The sequence below is a fragment of the Scardinius erythrophthalmus genome (genome assembly GCF_964197995.2).
Source record: "Scardinius erythrophthalmus genome assembly, chromosome: 10".
NCBI classification, from domain to species: domain Eukaryota; kingdom Metazoa; phylum Chordata; class Actinopteri; order Cypriniformes; family Leuciscidae; genus Scardinius; species Scardinius erythrophthalmus.
This window is the reverse complement of record NC_138230.1, coordinates 43270060-43292037: the sequence shown is the minus strand read 5'-3', so window position 1 is coordinate 43292037 and position 21978 is coordinate 43270060. Positions and strand designations below refer to the sequence as shown.

The following is a 21978-nucleotide window of genomic DNA, read 5'->3' as shown; positions in this document are numbered from 1 at the left end:
GGCAGACACAGCAGCAGTTGTAGGCAGGTATATTGATCATGAAATCAGAATTTTCTTGTCTTGAATTATTAATCCATTCATTAATTTATGTCACTTGTTTAATTTAATTAATATGTAAAAAAAAAAAAAAAAAAAACTCGCTTGGGGGCCCCCTGGTGGCGAGGGGGCCCCAAGCAGCCGCTTAGTTCGCTTATGCCTCGGGCCGGCCCTGGTTTTAGGGCTTTGGCGATTAATTGTCTGTGTTGGGGCTTTGGCGATTATGCCGATTAATTGTCTGTTTTAGCGCTTTGTGCTTCATTCATTAAATAATTGTGATAAATTTAATCCTTTGTAAGTTATCATTTTGCAGTGTAAGATTACAGTTAACACCTTTAAATATTAAATAAATATATTCAATAGCTATGACAATTTGTTTATTAAACTTAGTGAGTGTATAAATCAGCAGCAAAAAGTAATTTTTGAAAACATCTGCACAGTAATTGAATAAAATCTAAACATGTTAATAAAAACAAATGTGCACAAACCATGATAATATGATACGCTTCAAAACAGAGCGGAACAAAGCGCGTATGCGCATCGCGGGTGCAGAATGATGTGCTTAATGCAACATGGAGTCACAGTGCGCAGCGCTGCACAAGTGCGCATTTAAAAGTTCACGGCACAAAGCGAAGAAATGTCGAGGCGAGGGCACAAATCCTAGTGTATATCAGTCCAACAGTTTATTGATCATTTGTTTCTTCACAGTTTTAAACTCCAGTTATTGCGCGTCTGATGCCAATTCATAGTCCTTGTGCTGTGTAGGCACACGGTAGCAAGCGAGTCGTTTAGAAACAGCAAAAAACTCCAAAATAAAGTCATTTTATGCAAATCCACAGCCCTTTATCTACAGATCAAGCATTATAACGTCAATGTCACATTGGAGAAAGTTTTACCGTGTATCCTGTCGTAACCGGACGACGCGCGTTGTTTGAATGCTGAACGGAATGATTGACAGCTGCAGACGAGTTTGTGAACTTTAATTTAACAATGTAAATATACTACTGTCCCTCACATTAAGCTATGGAATGGCTTCATGACTTTGAATATGTTGCTGGAAAACGTAATTAGTGCTTGTCTATTTATTTTGGTCCATGACTCCCCCTTGTGCCGTAGGCCTATAAAAGAGCGCAATAATCGCGGTTGTCTGAAACAATCGCGGTTAGATCAAATAATCGCGATCAGACGGTTATTTAATTATCGCGACAGGCCTAGTTCTGACCCCTTATACAGTGTTTACTTGTCTTCAGTCTGAGAGGGTAGAAAGACAAATTCTCTATCTCCTGTTTCTAAATCTTTATTTTGACCCAGTCAAATGAAATGAAACTCTCTCTTTTACTTGCTTATTAGAGTTGGGGACTGAGGGAGAGAAAGCCATCTCTAGGTCTATTCTCTGAAAAGCCAGTCCGACGTTGATGTTGTGTTGTGTTTTTATTTCTTTATTATAATGACAACTGATGATTCCTCAGATGGTTGGCTTTCTGAACGATCCACTGTGTCGTGCATCTTTAAATATTGGGAGATTTTTCTTCTTGGTTTTTGGTGGCGTTGACAGCTCTTGAATGTCTGCTTGAACATGTACTCATCTAATATGAGCTTTTTCAGTAATGCTACAAGCACCTCATTATCAAGCAGATGCAGCTGGAATTAACTATTTATTTTATTAATGGCCTTGATGTGTTTTCTTAACATCACAGAAAATGTGACAATCTGTCAGCATTTTAATTAAAACTTATTTGAGGAAATAGTCATAATTACTGTAGTAATGCACTATGCTTGTGATTGACATTAACAGATGTTTAGAGAAGTCAGGTGTGTATATACATACATACATACATATACATACACACATATATATATATATATATATATATATATATATATATATATATATATATATATATATATATATATATATATAATATATAATAACCGTTTTAATATAACTGTTTTAATTAGAATTTAAACGTCTATTTTTTTACATTTAATATTAATACTAAGCAGAAGCATTTTAATTGAATCATTAAGGAAAATAAATATGAAAATTAAAATAGCTGTTCTTTTTTTAATACATTTTAAAATGTAATTTAAAGTTTAATTTGTGGAAACCTTGATACTTCTTTAATGATTAGAAAGTTCAAAACAACAGCATTTATTTGAAATAGATTTTTTTCGTAACAATGTAAAAGTCTTTACTGTCACATATTTTTTATTTATAATAAAAAAATGTTGTGATCTACTTATGATTTGTCATTTTTGTAATTTAGATTAACTTTTAAGCAAATAATTGGAAAGTCAGTGTAGGATATAAACATGTATGATTAAGTTCAATTTAAAAACTTCACTGTTTCCAGAACTCATGCCAGAAAACAATCAGTTCTGGGTTACAGGGTTTGACAAACATATTTATGCTCCGTGTCAGGGACCAAAGAATATGATTTGTTTGGGAAGCAGCCCGTGCTTTGTTGGAAAACAGTCGAGTCTTGGGGGGGGGGGCGTTGAAGTAGCTATATAGTTTTGTCTGGTATTGATTAATGATAACTCAATGTGTCTGTGTGTCTCTCGCTTATGGTAACTGGTCCTCATAAAACAACTTCATGAAGTTTATATGGTCTTCAGATGTCCATTTATTTCTACATGTGCAAGTGTTTTTCTTTAGATTACCTTTATCTAAAATATGGAAAAAGGAAACAATGTTCATAGTTTTTTTTTTTTTTTTTTTTTACATTTTGGCCTAGCTAAAGAAGTTTTTCAGACTTTGCAAAGTGATACTTGTATATGTGTACCTAAAAAAAACAAAAAAAAAACGTTTTTCTGATGTGTAAACATTGTGTTGTGTGTAATCAAAGGTAAATGCAACGGATTGTACGCTTTCTCACACTTCACCGGTCGCTGGAATGCACCAATGTTTGATCTGCCCCTGCTTTCGTGTACCTAGGAGGAACAAATTACAGCACTGCATGCTGGGAAAGTCAGGCAGCAGCAATGATGAAAAGCACTTTTCCACTCTGTCCCTCGTTTAGTGTCTAGATGGGCAGAGATGTCATCTGGCTGTTTTGCTCTCTTTCGTCTTCTCCCGCTCTTTATCCGTCCCGCTTCGGCACCGAGTCAGATCGTGAGAGGCTGTTTACCGTGTAACAGATCTCAGATTTCATTAGTTTTTTTTGCTTTTCAACTGATTGGCCTTTAATATACGGACAATCTTGCAGTGAGATTAATCACATTTTTATATAGGTGTGTTTAATTTACGTTGTTGAGCAAAACAACCTTATTTTACTCATAAATTGAAAAACTCCATAGGAAAATCTTGAGGGAACCAGTGGCGAATTAGTCTTCGGGGGTTTTAACGTCATCACTGCATTACTCCAAGTTACTATTTTAGAAATAGTTTTTTTTTCTCTTTAATTCCAACATAATTGTATCCAAAGCTGTGCATATTCACTACGTTTTTTCTATGTCTAGTTCTGTTGGATGGATTAGATATCGGCACTCTTGAAACCAAAGCTAACTATTGTCAATATAAAGGGTCTTCATTTATACATAATCATATCATAAATGCCAGCCTTTGAATCCGTGATACTTGATGAACATGTTTTTTATTTACAGATGATCTTGAAAAAAGATATTAATAACATGATTTGCCCTGCCTTGAACTATCAACACTAAGGACTATCTTTGCTTTCAAAACTTCTCATTCAATGTAAATACTTCATTGTGGTACGTTTAGCATTTGAAGCCAAACCAAATTCATTTACCAATGAATGGCCATTGTCCAAGCAAATCTACTGATGCATGTAAAATAAGTTTTTTTGTGAGGTGTCAGTTTGACAGTAGTCGATTTCCAACAGCAAGCAGACGCTTATAGAAAATCATTGGTGTTTCTGGAGGGAATGTCACAGTCATTTACCTACAGGTTTGCAGACTGTTCATTTAGCCAGAGTTTTGAGCAGCTCTTTGTTTCCTTTATTTGGAACAGAACAAAGAGCCATTATGCAGACGAAAATAGCTGACTAAACCGTAATTACACAACATCACGGAGATTCAGACCTAGCTCAGGAGGGCAGAGACGTCAGATTAGGAGAAAGTACACGTAATCATGATGTGCATTCGTCTCTCTAGGGGTAGTAGGCGAAACGACGCTTTCCTGATCTTTTAAGAATGATAAAAATGATCCCTGAGACCATCTCTTGTCCTCTTTGCAGGAGAGTTCACGGCTGCTGTCGTTGTCGGCGTTGTAGTTTCACTGCCACGGACACCTCGGCTCTGCTGGATCACTTCAACTCGGTCCACTGTCAGGACCCCGCAGATCCAGCGTCTGCTCCTGCCAACGGATGCTCGGCCCCTTCGACCCTCCGCATCAAAGAGGAGAGCAAAGGTGACCTGAAACTCTACAGCCTGGTGACCCCAGAGCCCAGCCGAGCCGAGACGCTGCCCGTGAAGAGCGAGGCCCAGGACGAGAAGGAGAAGGGCTGGTTTGAAGGAGTCCGAGGCGGAGAGCAACACGTGCAGAGTCTGGTGTGGGTCCCTAAAGAGCGCGCAGGGGAGATCCTTAGGGGAAGCCCTGCCCCGTTCCCTCAATCCACGCTGGGTCTTCTGAACGCGGTGACCTCGGGGGTTAAAGACCAGCAGAAGCTTCGAGACTCATCGGGACTGATCTTCAGCCTCAGCGCTGATGCCAAAGCCTTTCTGCCGGGGACGCCGGCGAGTGGAGAGAAAGCCGGACAGCAGTTCTCGACCTCGACTGAGGGCAAAAGTGCCAAGGAAGAGTCTCAGTCACTCCTACGGGTAAGAGATGATGGTCTATGTCTATCCACTCTGTTTGGACTTCATGCTTTTCCTTTCCAGTCATTCACACTCTGAGGTCTGAGGGGTTTTCTGGGCCCTGGAGGGGTTTTGACATGCACTGATATTTGTGCTTATTTCTCTTACTCATAAGATTTTAATGGCTAAAGGCTGATCACACTGTTTTCAGGACCAGCTCTGCTGCAATAATATGTGAGCAGCATGCATTTAAAAGTTTGTAGTTTTGGGAAAATGACGTTTATTCCTGGGTTAGGGTTAGGGTTAAGGCACTGAAATAAGGCCATAAAACCCATGTGACCGCGCTCAACAATAAGGATTTTTTTATTTCTTTGTGCTGGCATAGTCAGTATATTTTCATTGGCCACACTAAAAAAGAAAATCTTACATGCATACATTTATTGCTAAAATGTTTGACTAAAATACTATATATATATACATACAACAATAATTATTATTATTATTTGTTTTAAATACAGATATATTTTTATTTGAGATATTTTTTCATATTTTTACATGTAATATTTTATTTAAAATATAATTATATTAAAACAAATAATCTATAATAATACAACACATTATTTTTATAAATTATTTTATTTAAAATATTATATAAAAATCTAGTAGTGTATTATCATCATCATAATATTGTCTTATTATTATTTGTGTTTTTAAATGCATATATTGTGTTTGCAATATCTATATATATATATATCTATATATATCTATATCTATATCTATATCTATATATATATATATATATAAAATTTTGTTTTATAGGTGTTTTTATTTTTAATTGTGTTGAAATTGGTACAAATAATTTAATAAGAGTATATGTACGATGTCAACAAATCTAAGAAAGTATTGTCTGCACAGCATTGACCCGTTCTGAATCTCTCTCACTGGCCGTCCTTGTTTTTGAGCCCTGACCTGAGAACATCTGCAGTGTTTCTGTTGGGCTGGAGGACCAGTGTCCACGACAGTGTTTACTGAGCAGCCTGCTTGTTGTCAAGCTTAAGTTGTGTGTGTATGTGTGTGTGATCATCCTGAAGTCAGTATGTGCAGAGACCCTCTACAGCTTAAAAACCTGGACTAACTAATTGATGCAGTTACGCAGAGCCATCGAGGTCCTCATCTCTGAGAGACAAACAAAACTGAAAAAACTGGAGCATATGCGTTCTCTGAGCTTTGGGTAGTGGACTATACGCTCAGATCTGATGGAAAGATATAATAGGGAGTAAGGGCATTGCAACAAATAACAAGACACTGGATTCACAGGTGGAAAATTAAAAAAAAAAGCCCTTTACCCTCAAATTTCTGATCACTGCACACCTCAGTGATGGAAATTATGACCGATAGGCCTTGTGAGGAAGCAGTGCTTTACTGGAGGCTTACTTCAGTTAAAAAGCTCACATTAGAGATCGTGTTTGTTAACACATTTATAGCATTTACTTGCAGCACTGTATTGATATCACTCAACAATTCTGGTTAGATCCTGCAGACTCTATTTAAACTTAGAATATAATTTTACCCTTAGACATGCTGCATTTTAAAATCTACTTTTTACACTGACTATTTATTCATTTTAGACTTTTTGACTATACATTTTAACATTACATTTTTAGAAATCGCCCATTGATTTACATGACATTTTCAGCATTCAGTGAAATCATTGCAGCGTTTGCATAATTGAATTGTGATTGGTCTAGTCATCCTTATTTACCATTTATGACATACGCTGAGGATCATGTCATTGTTAAAGCGGATCGCATATGATTAAATATATTTACGTATTCTTTTGCAGCCTTGCAAGCCTTAATGTTGCCTTCATAAAATGCAAATCTGAGTTGAAAATTCCTGTAAATTCTCTTCTGCGTCAATGTCAGAAGATGAATACATATCATTAAATGTGTGTTGGTAACAGTGAGCTGTATGTAATGGCTGTATACATCTGTAACAATGTATTGCGTTTCTTGTCTTCCCATATTCCATGGTCTCTGTCAATCGGATAACATGGTGAATCTGACACAGTGGTTTCAGCTGCACAGAAGCATGTGTTGCGAGTCTATAAAAATCAGGACGTATAGTGTCTCTGTTATACTAGTTGCGATCAGGGCTTTTTTTCTCCACACAGTTGTTAAAGGTGAGCAGAAAAAAGACAGGCGGAGACTGCTTAAAGATGCACAGCTAGTGAAAGCAGGAGTTCTACAAAGGCTTTTTTATGTAATGTATTCACTGTCTGACATTTCCAGTAGAATTGGGCTGCGGTTAAATGTTAAATGCAAACCCAAGGTCGTGCGATGGTGTGTATTCAACAGCTCTGTATATTTATGTGCGTGTTAAAGCTCCCCGTTCTTCTTTGATCTTCACGTCGACTGACAGCAAGAGGAAGGAGTGGCTCTCCCGCAACTTTCTGACATAATTTCCGCTTGTTTGCCTGTATTTTAACGCTGAGCTCTGAGTAACAAGAGGCCCCTGCTGGGAATCGTTCCTTCCTGTGCATCTCCAATCCAAAAGGCATCACTGTCTGATGTAACTGGCCCCAAAAAAAAGAAAAGCAAGGGGAACGGGAATGGGTTTTCCTCCCTGGATGGTTCTGGAAAGGGTTGGCAGGAGAGAAGGCCAGGCGTGGTCCGCTCGGTGGTTAAGTCATTAGGCTAGGCGTGTCGAGAGTGTGTGAAAGCTTCGGGGTGGAGGTGGAGGCCTCGCTCTAGCCCTCAGGAAATGTTGAATCAGAACATTTTTTGGGACTGCTAGGGCTTAATGGGACTCAGAAGGGATCTGAAGTCCGTCACAATATTTTTTGAGTTACCATGACTTGGCGTGTGAGTCATCTATCGCATTATGAAACCCGGCTCAGCCAGGGAGGGGTTCCTCACCGAGGAACCTGAAGAACCCAGTCTGGAGCCAAAGCTCACACAGACCTGATTCAGGTCTCGGAGAGGAGATTGATAACTGAGACGGAGACTTTGTGATGAGGGGTTTGGCTTGGGAGGTGCTTTTAGAAACTGGAGAGCTAATGGTTTCTTTCCTGCTCTTCCTGGTTTTTGTTGCATATTTGCCTATTTAGTCTTATTGCGAGAGCAAAAATCTGAGAGAAAAAAAGAGATTTTGATATCTGAACTCAAGCACATAATAGTGAAACATTAGTGATTCATCATTTTTTAATTCTTTTAGTTTTGTTGTTGTTGTCTTCCCACCTTCACATATTAGATAATGTGTTCGCATTATATGCCACCTTTGGCCAACTTTTATTAGCCGTTTGCATTAATTGAGAAAAGAAAGACCTGCATCGCCTACAATTTCTATGATCTTCTTCCAGCCTCCCACTTAGTGACTAAGTTACCACAACTTGATAGAGTGGGATAAAGTTAAATTTCACTTTTTTCCTTCACAGTTTTGAGTTTATTTTATGATATACGTGTTCTTTTGTCAAAATTAGCATTTAAAATTTTGATCTACGTTGGGCTATCCTTCAACTTCAGATTATTTTACACTCAAGCATGAGCATAATTTTCCCTCAACGATGAATCATTGAGCAATAATGTAGAGGGTCTGGATGCCAGCTTTTCTTTTGGAGAAGAACTTAGTATAATGTATCATTTCTGTCCATTATGAGCCATAGAAACCATTGTATGTTAATTTTTGTGTATGTGTGTGTGTGTGTGTGTGTGTTTGTGTGTATGTATCTCTCTCTCTCTCTCTCTCTCTCTCTCTCTCTCTCTCTGTATATATATATATATATATATATATATATATATATATATATATATATATATATATATATATATATATATATATATATATATATATATATATATATATATTGCTTTATCTAATTTATATTATTTTTTATTAATATTTTTATATTAGCTTTTGAACTATTTTACATTTTTTGTTTTCATGTTAATTTTAATTACATTTTTGGGTAATTTTGTTATGTGCGTTTGTCTATTTTGGATTAATTTATTTTTATTTCAGTTTTTCATTAGTTTATTTATTTCCAGTTAATAATTTTAATGCTTCAACTTATTTCAGTTTATTTGCCAAGGTAACATTTGGAGATTTAATTTAGCTTAAGTTTTTCAACTAATATTTATATTTTTTTATTTCTGCTTTATTTCAATTAACAGATTAGTAGGTTTAGTTTTAGTTATCAATATTAACCCCTTATCTACATTCCTGTCCATATTTACACCTATGCATTCATGTTAGGACAGTTGATTTGTATTTTAAGGAGTTTTTTTCTGACGTCTAGCATTGTTATAAAACATCTAGTGCTACTCCTTTTCTAGCCGATTAATTGAGCCTTTAATCAACTAATTGTTTGTTTATATGAATTAAAATAGTTCAATATATACTGTGGGGAATACTAAACCATAATGAACCTTTAATATATAGGCATAATATAGCTCATTCCACGCTCAAGCGCACACATAGCTTGCTGCAAAGCTCCGTCAAAAATAATGATTATGAATGTGGCAAGGAGACATTTTGATTTATTTATTAATTAACTAGAGTTATCTGTGTCACTGTCAGTGTCAGTGAAGTTGACAATACTGACTCATATTCCATAATCAGAGATTGGTTTCAGAGTAGACATTTCAAGCTTTCTATAGATATATTTCTCATGCATGTGAGGTAAGCAGCCTATACGCTGAGTTTCGGTTCATTGATGTGCCAGTTCACGGAGACCGAGACGGCAGAAAGCGCATTCTGTTTGCTTTCTTTAGTTTACAAAGGCACACTCTTGTTGTTATTGTGAGTTTACTTTGATAAAAGTACTTTACAGTTTAGAATGATGTATTACTCTTATCTGTATGACCGAAATGACGTAGTATTATAAGTTTCCACTGTGAACTCCATGTTGTGCATTAAGCGCTCTAATACTTTAGCTTCCACACTCCGCACAAACACTTGAATTAGATATGTGCCTAATAATAATAGCGCACGGTTAACGTTAGAGCGAGCAAGCGAGTGGCCAAGTTACTTCCACGTTTCAAATGTTAAGCCATATTTGAGGTCGACGGATGATAGGAGAACGTTTGGATTTCCTACTGAAGTGTCCGGTTTGCCCTTGACAGTCAGTGACTCTGATTTCCAGCTTCCTCACACCCATAGAGAGCCGTTCTCCCCCTGTGTCAGCGTTCGCCTGCTGGCCCGTTACCGGCGTCTCCTCATGCCAGAGCTCATTACTCCTGGTCCAGTGTTCTCCTGCATGCTACCCAGAATCCAACTCGTCCAGCGATCAGCAATTAACCCCTCCGGTGAATTGTGGCTGTGCCCTGCCACACAATCATTGTTTAGGATTGTGTTCAAAAGGGACACTGTTTTTTGCAGTTGACCTCCTGCCAGTTGCGGGTCACGTTAATTGCCCCAGATTGATATTCCCGCTGTGCTCGGTGCTGGAGTTGGTCAACCCCTGGAGCAAACGGATATGTTTTTTCATCTGTGAAGACTAATCATGCGGTTATCCTTTTATGTTGCTTCTTAGTGCACTTCAGTATCTCTAAAGATAGTCCTATTGCTATTACCTAATTAAGCCTCCAGCCACAAACCCTGCAGATCATCCCAGTGCTCTTTTACTACTTAGACTTTCCTAACTTAACCCTCTGTCTTTTTAGTTTTGCGTGAGGATCTCTAGAATAGTTTTTGATGTGATTTGCGTTGAGAGAACTTTCCTACCCTTTGTCTGATTTGATTATTTTGACTCTTTAAAAAAAAAAAAAAAAAAAAAAAACTCCAGCCAGAAGTCAGCAGATGTGAGGATTACTGCACTATTGGTACCAAATAAAATTGTACAAATAATTACTTTTTCCAAACAGGCTTCCCAAACATTTCCTCCAGGTGCCCATTGGCCAGACAAACAAGTAGTTTTTTACATCGATTAAATCTAGAGATCAACTGGTAGAGATGCGAGAAACATATATCTCCATTGAAGGCCATTCAAAAGTAGCTATGTAAACCAAAGCATTTTATTTTATTTTATTTTATTTTATTTTATTTTATTTTATTTTATTTTATTTTATTTTATTTTATTTTATTTTATTTTATTTTATTTTATTTATGACTCCTAAAAGCATAATATAATATAATATAATATAATATAATATTTATGTATTATATTATATTATATATTTATTTATGAATAATTGTTTTTTTTTAATTAAAAGTAGTGTTAAAACTCTTTGACAAGGACAGCAACGATCTGTTTGCATCAAATGAGAGAGAGAGCGAGAGAGAGAGAGAGAGAGAGAGCGAGAGAGAGAGAGAGCGAGAGAGAGAGAGAGCGAGAGAGAGAGAGAGCGAGAGAGAGAGAGAGAGAGAGAGAGAGAGAGAGAGAGAGAGAGAGAGAGAGAGAGAGCGAGCGAGAGCAATAGAGAGAGAGAGAACAGGCATGTGAAGCCAAACTTCTGGCTCTCAGCTCCGTTTTTTTTCTCCGTTTCCTTTTGTTTCTCTTCATGTGTGGTCACCTTCCCTGGAACTTTTTCCATCCCAGATTTCTATTTAGATGTAAGTGTGGCCACGTTTGATCCCAATCTGACACCAAGCCTGGCTGTGGATTCCAGCGTCCAGCACCGCCTGGCCCACATCAAAGAGACAGGAGCCCCTTTTTGTTCCTTAACGAATACAATCTGCCATTTAATTTGTGCGCCGTGTCGGATTAACCGGGCCTCCGAGGAAGGTGACATTCGCTGTTCTCTCCCTTTCCTTTTTCACATGCTTCTTCGCCCACCTCCTTGGGTTGTAGTTCAGCAAGCATTTAGTTGACGTTAAATATGCCGTGCGGATAGACAGCGGGAGAGAGAACTGGTGAAAGGATGAAAGGAGAAGGAGTCTGGGTAGATGCTGATTAGCTTCACTTTACAGCCTAATGAAGAGACGGCTTACCTATTAGTCTGCCGAATCCGAGTGTCAGGTGCCAGGCTTCAGGATTTAGGAGACGACACTGCTACAGAAACCGTTGCGATGCAACAGCAAGCTTGTATGTGGGAGCGATGGATCAGGAGGAGGAGCCAGAGTCCTCTAAACACACACACAACACAAAACAGTAGTGCTTGGCAGCATGTAAATGTGTGATTACCTTGTGGAAGGATGTGCGGGCGGAGGTGCAGTGACACGAGATCCGCAAAAGCAGCTGTTTTACCCAAGGGCCAGACGTCTTCTCTAACCAGGCTTTACCAAACCTGAGGCTGATGTTTGAAGAATGATACGCTTATCTCCCACATATATACTATCATGATAATTGGGTGCCAAATCGATATGTATTGCGATTTTTATGAATTGCAATTCTACAAGTATTGAGCTTCGATATTACTCTGGAAACCCAGAGTTCTCGCGAGAGCACAAGCTGAATTTGCTCAGCGAGTTTACTCTGGCGTCGAGTAATGATGCTCATTAAAAATGCCCTTGTATCCGAGCTGCACCAATCACATCAGGTTATCTGATATAGGCGGGCCAGAGGCGAGATGACGACAGCGCTGTGAAGTCGAAGTCATTAGTAAACATTGCAAGATGGCTATGGATGAACACCAGTTGTTTGAAACGGCTTTGGCCGCTACAATGAACAAGTTAGACTCGGCTATTTATCTAAAAGAGGACAGAAGACGCCGCTCGAATCGTTACTTTGCAAGAAGGGCGTTTTTGCTGTTTTGCCGAACGGATACGGCAAGAGTCTAATCTACCAGTTAGCTCCGCTGGTAGCTAAGCGTGTGGGGCTTGTTGTGATTGGTCGTAGTGTTATCCAATTGTGTGCAGTGAGATTTTCAAATGCATGCTTGGTGCCGCCCCTCGAGCTGGCCGATTTCATTAGTCGATGCCAGACCTTTAATCTTTCACATTTAGGTCTGGATTTCCAGGCTACTTCATTATTGCAATATATTGCGCTTTTTGTTTTGGGACAACATTTTATCATAAACTTATATGGACTGTATACGACGAGTCATATTTACAAAAGCAGTTTTATTCCAGGAGCATCAATCAGTATCATCCTACAAAATTGTCATTTTGAATCCTTGGACTTCACCGTGGTAATCTCTATCACTGTATTTTTTAAGATTATGTGCCAGATTTACTAACAGCTTACTCCAGCGCAAACCCACTTTTGGTGTTAAAAACTACTGTCAAGATTTACTAAAGACACGCAGTGAGAAATTAGCACTGAAAAGGTGTGGACACAGTTATTTTTGTTTTTTACAAAATTTGACAATATTTGTATTTTTTATATTTATTGGAGTTTCCCTTTCAGATGCAAAATTCATGGGAGGAGAGTATTTAAATGAATCGTGCAAGGTGATTTATTAAGGTTTGCGCTAGCCAATTTACAGTTTTTTTGGACCATTATTTACCGACCCAAAAAAGCACGTCTTAAACCAGACGCTGATTTGCGCTGCTCTTGGTAGATTGTGCTGGTCATTATAGAAATGATCCGGCTGCGCTGTTCTTTAATATGCGACTTGTCAGTAGATCAAGCGCAGAACTTTCCACTTCCATCAGCGTTTTTTTGGGAATTGCGCTGTCATGCTAATTTGCCCTGTTTAGTAAATCTGGCTCTAGGTAGTTTCACTGTATACGACTGAGTAGTTATATAGGTTTATAGTGGCTAATTTTACTGTCAGGAGTACATAGAATATGAAAACATTGTAACGTCATATAATGAAGGCTTTGATTACTATAAACATAATTTTAGTGACTTCAGTGCAGGTTGCATGATGCTAGTAGGTGGTGGCAATTGAATATGAATTATATCAATTGTGAATCTTGTTTCCCCCCCATAGTGTGTTGACTCTGGATGCATGTGGGAGATATGAATGAATGTCTATGTTTTGGTGTGTCCATGACATGGAGTGGCAGATGTCGGAGAGGTTGTTAATCTGGTTGCACAGGTGTGAAGTTGAAGTGCTTTGCACCGTTCTGCAGACAGATGGTCCCCCCCCCCCTCGCCTTTCACCACCGTTTCTGCAACGTAAGGCTTCTCTCCGGGTATCGTGCTGACTCGGCAACCCCTTCATGCACATCCGGGAGCGTAATGTGGAGAAGCGTCACCCAATCTGCCCATCTCAGTGCCATCTCCAGCCCCTCTCCAGGTGAGAACGGCCGAGCAACCGGTGTCATTTTCTCTTGCTGATCCCCAAAATACCAATTCATTTCTCTCAAGTCAGATTTCCCTGCACCTGCAGAAAACCACTGGGGCTAACAATTAATTTCTCCAAGCACATCGTGTCCACATGCCTCTGAATGCACGATTACCCTCCGAGTATCAAAGAGGGATTGTAGCTTAGGAACAGTAAACTTTGATTGCAACAAGCATGTTCTTCATTAGGGATCTATTAGAATCTGTTTAGCATATTTATGTTGCATATGGATATGTTTTGCATATATCTAGATCAAAGGCTTGTTTGGATACTGTACACAGGAGAGCATTCTTGTTTCTTTTTAAGATGGTAAAAGAACATGCTAAAAGTAGAAGAACGATAATCAGTTTTACATTGTGCAGGACTGCATTTTAAGATTTAGATTTTAGATCAGATTTAATAGAAGGAATAAAAGTGTTAGCTGGAGCGATTGTAGCATTTGTTGAAAAATAAATAAATAAAATGACCCTATTGTATAACTGGTTTAATGCTTAATTTTGCTGACTAGTATTCACCATTTATATGGTACAAATTATCTTTAGCCATTGTGAATAATGTGCATTTTAACACACAAGCCTTATTGCCTATACTCATTATTATTTACGCCAGTAGGTGGCGAACAGAGACTGTCTAAAAGTAAGTGAGTCATTGAATCATTGAATCAGCGCTTCGTTTAACAACACTGATTAATTTAGGAACGAAAATAGGGACTGTGTTTGAAATCGCACCCTACACCCTCATTCACTATTCCCTACATTACTCCACTAATATAGTCCACTTGAAACAAGTGAGTGAACACAGACACCGAGTGCGCTGAAAGGGCTGCATAATTTGTTCTTGCTGTTTAATAATCATTTAAAACTTAGCAAACTGGCAGCTCCTGTAGTAATGAAAAGATTGATCTTGAATTTTAACTGTGTGTGTGTGGTTGAACAGTTTTATAAAAGTATTATCATTCTTGCAGTCTGAATATCAGCACATATTTTGAACACCAGCACTTTTCTATGATATTGCTTGGATGTAATTAATGAATGTATGAATAATATTGTTATAATAATAAATAATTATCATTAAATAGCCCCTGTTCCCCCTGTGGTTCCTCTATTCCGGTGAAATGCAGTACTAGTTAAACTAACATTGCTTTTTTTTACTGTATTGTTCATTGCTTGCTACTCTTTACCATTGCAAACACCTGTATCTTCTCCAGCTTTTCCTGCTCTCGAGTGAAGAGCAATCTCTTTGTATTGTGTTTCCAATTTGTGTATTTATTATGTGACAAATACACCTTAAAGTTCCTTAACCATAGCACTCAATTGACTGCGAAAGGTTCTCAGGCCTCGAAGTGCGAGTAAATGCAAGCACAGCGTAAATGAGTCATTGCGAGGAGAAAGGCTTGTGATAAACACTACGTCTACTTCGGGCAGGCCTGAAATGAAATTCATTAGGTCTGCCATCGTTTACATTTCCGCCCGCTGCCTCAAATTATATTTAGTGACAGCTGCTTTGATAAGCCACACTGTATGTTTCTGGGACTATTGAATTTCCATCGGGATTTCTTCCTTAATGTGTTTCATTTTCTTCTCTATAGCCTTTTCTTTTTCTCGTCCTCCGTCCCCTTTTATAATGGTGTGAAGCCAGTCCTGAGGAGGAATATTACATGGTTCCACCTCGCCGGTGCAGATGAATGGGGTGGGTGGAGCCGTTTCCCGACGAGACGAAAAAATAGGCAAATGATAAATTATCTTTTCTTCTGATCATCATCGTAAGTCTTTAATTACTGATGACATTTTACAGATGACCAGGCCCTCTAATCTCTCTCTTCAGCCGGCCCTACCTGTGTATACAGCTGAGTTTCACAACAGAACAGTTTTTATTTTCTCTTTTGCTCTTTATTGTTGACTCTCTGTCTGTTTAGAGAGCTCTCCACATGATACAGGGACCAACTTGGCATACAGGACACTTTCCATGAAGGTACAAAATAGGGCCATTCTCTTTTTCTTATTCAACAAATGGTCAGTGAAACGAGGTGCTTAACCTTTAGAAAATGCTGATCGTGTGTCCCCAAGAGGTCAAAATAAATATTAAATGAGCTGCTTTCTCTTTCTATTCATTTTAAATGAGCTTTGCAGGTTTTACAACCAAATTTTCGCTTGAATAACAATCAAAGTTTGAATAGTTTTTGGTAATGCAAATGGGTTAATGAAGAAAAAAAAACGTTTTGAATAACAATTCAACAGATAATATCAAAAATATGCCTATTTTAATATTTCAATGCTTTTTATACTGTTTTAAGTTGTTGGATACATCGATACCTAATGAATTTCATTTCAGGCCTGCCCGAAGGACAGGAAGGAGACAGTTTTAAGGGCAGATACAGACGTTTGAAGTTTAAAACTAGACTAGTCATGCTAGGTTTATATTTTTTAAACGAACATATCTTGAAGATCTCACAAAAAAAGTGCTAAAACGTTTTGAGATGTCAAAGTGTACCTTATTCTTGGAAAGTGCCACAGATTCCTGTAACACTGCTGGTTTTTATGCCACAAAATTGTGGGTTACCAACTAGAGAGGCCATGAAAGGTTGCAATTTACCTCAAAAGATTAGAAGCACAACACAGTGATGTTTATCTTTGTGTGTCTATATCTTGCCAATAAAATACATGTTTGTAGACCATTTTCAAGATGGTATTATCTACAACATGAGCTGTTTTCCAATAGCACACAGTCCTTCCATCTAATTTAACTGGGCTATGCTTTCTATGCCCAGTTGTTCCTAGCAGAATGGAAGCTTGGCAGGATTATTGGTTGGTTGCCCTTTCAGGAAGTCGGCCTCACTGACAGAAAGATGACCAAGGTTATTTTCCTTTGGTGATAATAAGTAATGGCTTATATAGATCAGTGAGCTCTAATCACAGATTCCTCCCCGCATCTCATTACTTCAACATTCTTTTAGCTGTATCAGCGGCAGCGGTTCTTGGGCGATAATTTCCTCATCGTTCAGTGCTGAGTGGATCAGAGTTCTGGGCGAGATGCAACGGAATGACAATCCGCTGGCCAGAAAAGAGGAGGCAGAGAACAGACTGTACCTAAAGACTTCTTTTATAAGAAATACAATTTTTGCTAAAATGAGAAGAAAAAAAATGGAGCTGATTTTCTTTGTCCTTTTTTCTCAGAGAAGCTAATTAGAGTGTTAAACTTTTAAAGCTGTATTTATTTTTATTTTTTTAAAGGAAGATCCCTCATTAAATTCTCTCCATATTTCTGTGCTTTTTAACAAACACTTTGCAATGCACTTGCAATATTTTGCACTGATTTTCTTTGCCCTTTTCTGGTCATGTAGATAAAGGCGAATGCTGCAGTTTGATTTGAGGATAATACACTTCTTCCTAGGCCTGCTGGATTAATCATAATTGATTTTTGTAAATGTAAAACGATTATTGTGCCGCTTCCGCATTCAATCAAGCGCACCTTCCTTTGAGTGAGTGTTGTGAAATGCACTCTACTGTTGCTAAACTGCGGGACGTGTTTGATATTAAACAGAGTTATTAACAGCGCATTAAAGGGATACTTCAGGATTTAGCATTAAGCTTTGTATCAGTAGAAAACCTGTAGTATTTTCAAATTACCATGCTTTCCTCCCTCATATCCCTCTGAGACGAGAGATTTATGTATTTTTTGTCGTCCAAAATGTCCGGGATTCGGCTTTTGCTTTCTGCGGTCGCCATTCATTGTTTACATGCACACCTTTTGTTTCAATCTAACTGAATTCATTCCGATTGGTGAATCTGAATGTAGAGTTTACATGAACGCTAAACAAGTGATCGGTTGATGTGCGTTTTGCTAAGAAAATTCCCGCTCCTCCGTGAGAGATACGAGACCGGTGCGTCTTACAGCTGCCGCTCATCAGTAATCACGCCACTGGCCTCGCGCCGTTCTCCCGCGGCCCTAGCCTCGTCCTGCTCGCCACAGTGAACATGATGAATGGCGACTGTAGAACGCAAAAGCCGAATCCCGGACATTTTGTGCGATCTCAAAAACCCGGGCCGACTCGCCATGGAGACTCACTAGTAACTTAGCTTTGTTGTTTAACTGCTTTCTTACAGGTAGGCGTGGCTTGGGAGTGGCCTCCTAGGGCAGCGAAGCAAGTGCATTCTGGGAGTTGTTGTCTTTCATCCACATGAGCCAAAAAATAAATTTTCTGGCTTTTCTCAGTCTAGAAGGCTCCAAATTCAAAAATTATTTCACACTTCTACTACCTAAATGACCCAATTTAAATACACATTCATCTTTCCAGAGGTGAAGTATCCCTTTAAGCTGCAAAAGAGACACTGTTTCATGGGCGGCTTTCTGTGTGCGCTCTGAGTCTGAGCCGAATGCGGATAAGCAAATGGGCTTCGGATATGCACCTTAATGCGTACACACAATGTCAAAATGCCTTTTTGGAGAGTATTCACATAAACACAGTAGGTTATGTATTAAGTATACACGTAATGTACACAGTTGGGTATGAAAACGCATGTGTAACAGTATATTGGATCCGTGCATTAGCTCTTAAAGTGACAGCAGCCTAATAAACCTGATGCAGTCTAGGAAAATCACTCACTGAATAACTGAATAACTTAAAGGTATAGCGGAGGATGTTTTACTTCCTGGTGGGTAACCTAAACTATTGGTCCTCCTAATTGTCAATCATTCTGGTGAATCAATCAAACTTTTCAAAAAGTGGAGAGGGCGGGTCTTATCTAAAATTTGGAAAGATCCTCCGCTATACCTTTAAGTTGCTTTCATAAGGATTCATCTATATTTAATGTGTACATTAAGATTATGCAGTGTTATTTTACATATTCAATTTTTTACTTATCTGAATACCACTGTTAGTACATCTTCATGAAAAATTAGTATTTTCATTCTGTTGTATGCGTTAATTTTGTTTGTAATTAGTTTATTTGTTCTTGTTGTATTGCTGACTGTTTACTTGTATTATGTATTTATTTTGAGGCCCTTTTTCTTACGTTAGTTAACCTAGTATTAGTTTTTGATGAAGGATTGATAATTCTGTGATATTTAGAATGACTCATATCATGAAATAAGACTTTGATCATATCGTGATTATGATTTTCTTTTTTCTGTCCTGCAACCTTGCACATAAATCTTGAACAGCTCGTCCACAGCTTGGGCTCAGTTTGCAGACTGTTTCGGGTTATGGTTTGAATGCTCTGCTTACACAGAACTTATTGTTCTTTTATTGCCGTTCTTAGCAAGTTTTTGTTAATGTCTGTGTTTGTTTGTCATCGAGCGTGCGTGTGTGTGTTTCCCGTCTATTTGTGTTCTAGAACCGTGCTAATGCTGCTCAGACAGGAAGTGGAAAAACTTCCCCCACATCTCGCAGACGAATTCTGTAACAGAGTGCCACATTTTATGAGCAAGGACGGGAGGGAAGAGAAAAAAAAAAGTGTGTGAGTACCTGCTGTAGTGTACGGTCTGAGAGCATGACCTCACCGTCTGAGGGGGCGGAATACACTGAGCCGTTTCAACAGTCTTCCAGGACGCCCCTGTTTATTTTTGTCTATGGAATGATGGGAAATTTGACTGCTGCAGAAACAAACTGACACCCTTGTGCACCAGCCGGCCAGTGTGCGTTTGTGTGTTCGTCCTGTTTCTGGGGTTTGGCTGCTCTGGGCGGGAGGAGGTGGAATGGAAAGGATGGCGAGGTTGTGAGCAAAGTTTGCTGTTCCGTGGCCCATAATGGTCAGATTGTGTTTAAAGCTGAAGCAAGACATAATCGGCGGTAATTCACTCATGTGTCTGTCTGCCATGATTACATCCTTCTCCACCATCCTAAATCAAGTCCTTTCAGTTACGGCCAGCTGCTCTCATAACATGTTTGCTCAGCGTCGGTTCCATACGCCACGTGAATTTCCACGCCGTTTTTAGCGAGCGATTAATTTATCGACTTTGAGTCTGAATGGCACTTATGTCAAGTTGCACCGCACCTTCTGTTATTTTTGGCCGCACGCCTCGCTTAGCCTATATTCGCACAGAACCGGGAATGTTTACGCCATGAAGAAAAGACTTGCAATGTTATGGAAACCTGATGTTATGTGCAACTATCTTTCCATTTGAAAGCCCAAATCCAAACGTGGTTCTCCTTATGTTGCTTTATGTGGTAGCAGGTTGGACCGTGTTCACTGTTTTGTGCGCCCACCCTTCAAACGTTCCAGCCACAGCTGCACCGAATCACCTTGTTAAATAGTGCCGGAAACCTGCCTCCTTACCACCCACGTCTGCTTTCATTCACCAAAACCTTTATAATGATAATAAATGTCAGCGATAATAAAACTTTGCCAACCCCACCTTCCCGTGACGTTATTTACATTTTGAACCCGAGCGCAATTTTAAAACGAGAGGGTGTAACGTTATCTGGGTCGGGAGATGCCATGCAAAACACAAGCACGCCCAATATATCGTTGACAAGCGTAATTTCTTCACTGACAGGACGGTGGTTAGAGTTATTTTTATGCTTTATTTGTGTAATGCACTGTTTTTTAGTATGAATCATTCATTCAATTCTGCAGTCTCATGACGGATATGTTTTTTCTTTCGTGTGTAAAATGTCTTGTAGATGTATAGCATGTTAAAAAGGTTTGAGGTGGGGTGCAGGGATGAAATGGTCAAACATCTGGTTCTGGGGTGGGGTGTTCGTGATCTGTCTCTCATTTGTCCTGATTCCACTTGTTTCCCATGGTGGAAACCCCTCGTATGCCCTCTCTCCATCACGTTTCATCCTCTTCCACCATGAATAATACAGCGTTTAATACAGAACTGCAGCTCTCTCTTGTTGCACTTCAGGGAAGCGACAGTATCATCGCCTGTTCGGATCTCAGCTGATATTGTACACATTTGGTCATTACTCAACCCTGAACCACCTCAATCTGTAAAAACTAGGACGTTTTGATCAAATTATGTGTGTGTTTTTTGTAACATTGTTTTCAGCATTTTTGGGCACTTTTTTTAATTGCACTAAATTTGTCTTAAAGTGATAGCACATCTTGTTTCCACAAATTTGTTATTCAGATACACTGTTTCAGTAAACCATCAATGTTATTTTAGTATAATTTATATAATGTAGTTTTTATTGATATTTTGAATTAGACTTTTTATATTTTCAGTTTTCATTTTAATTTGTTTAGTTTTAGTTTTTTTCCCTTCAAATTCTGTTTTAGTTTTTGTTCCATTTTAAATTTGCATTTAGCTTTACTTTATTTTCACTTCAGTTTTAGTTTTAAATTTCAATTCAATCTTAAATTTCTAAACGTCATTTAGGTTTTTTTACATTTACTTTTTCAACTAATATTTATATATTTTTCAACTTCATTTCAACGAAAAACACACTGCCTACTGCTTTAATATGGCTGATAAAACCTGAAGACCTTTCCTCCTCCATCATGTTTTGCATTTAAACCTTCAACTTATTCAAAATGAGAGCAGATCTAAATTTGGATTGTCAAAATGTCACTAAAGATCATATCTGCATTTAACGATGAAGCAATTGTATATGTGGCGTCATTCAGAAAGCCAGGTTTGCGCATTGAACGGTGCCAGAAAGAGCCCTAATAATGCAGGAGGGGCCTGAAACCAGAATCCGAGCGGAGCTATTTATGACCTACAGAAGAAGATGAGAGAGATGAAAAAAACAGTACTGCATAATTTGAATGTTTATATGAATTATGCTTTTGATTTACTGACCAAAGCTTGCTTGTTTGAACACAGAGGTCTAATTCCAGGGCCAGGCCGACTGCAATGAGACATCTGTTTTAACTATGCACGACAAAAGTCATTGACCTGACAGAGGATTTACCAGACTTTTTTTTTATTTTTCTCTCCCTCCTCCTCTTTCATGTCCTTCGCTCCTGTCTAGGGTGTGAGACGACAGCCGCAGCGTTGCGTGTAGATGAGACGCTGTGCTCTGTACCCTACTGCAAATGAACATCTGGCCGGCATATTGGTT

At 38.6% G+C, this 21978-nt stretch overlaps 1 protein-coding gene across 4 annotated transcripts in view; it reads left to right on the top strand.

The window, feature by feature from the left end:
- Window positions 1–21978, top strand: part of trps1 (trichorhinophalangeal syndrome I) — a 119634-nt gene that overhangs the window by 44620 nt on the left and 53036 nt on the right. For all 4 annotated transcript variants that reach the window (XM_081377141.1, XM_081377143.1, XM_081377142.1 and 1 more), the window contains one exon: window positions 4239–4821. In XM_081377141.1, coding sequence (XP_081233267.1) covers window positions 4239–4821 — 583 coding nt within the window. The remainder of the gene's footprint in view (window positions 1–4238; window positions 4822–21978) is intronic.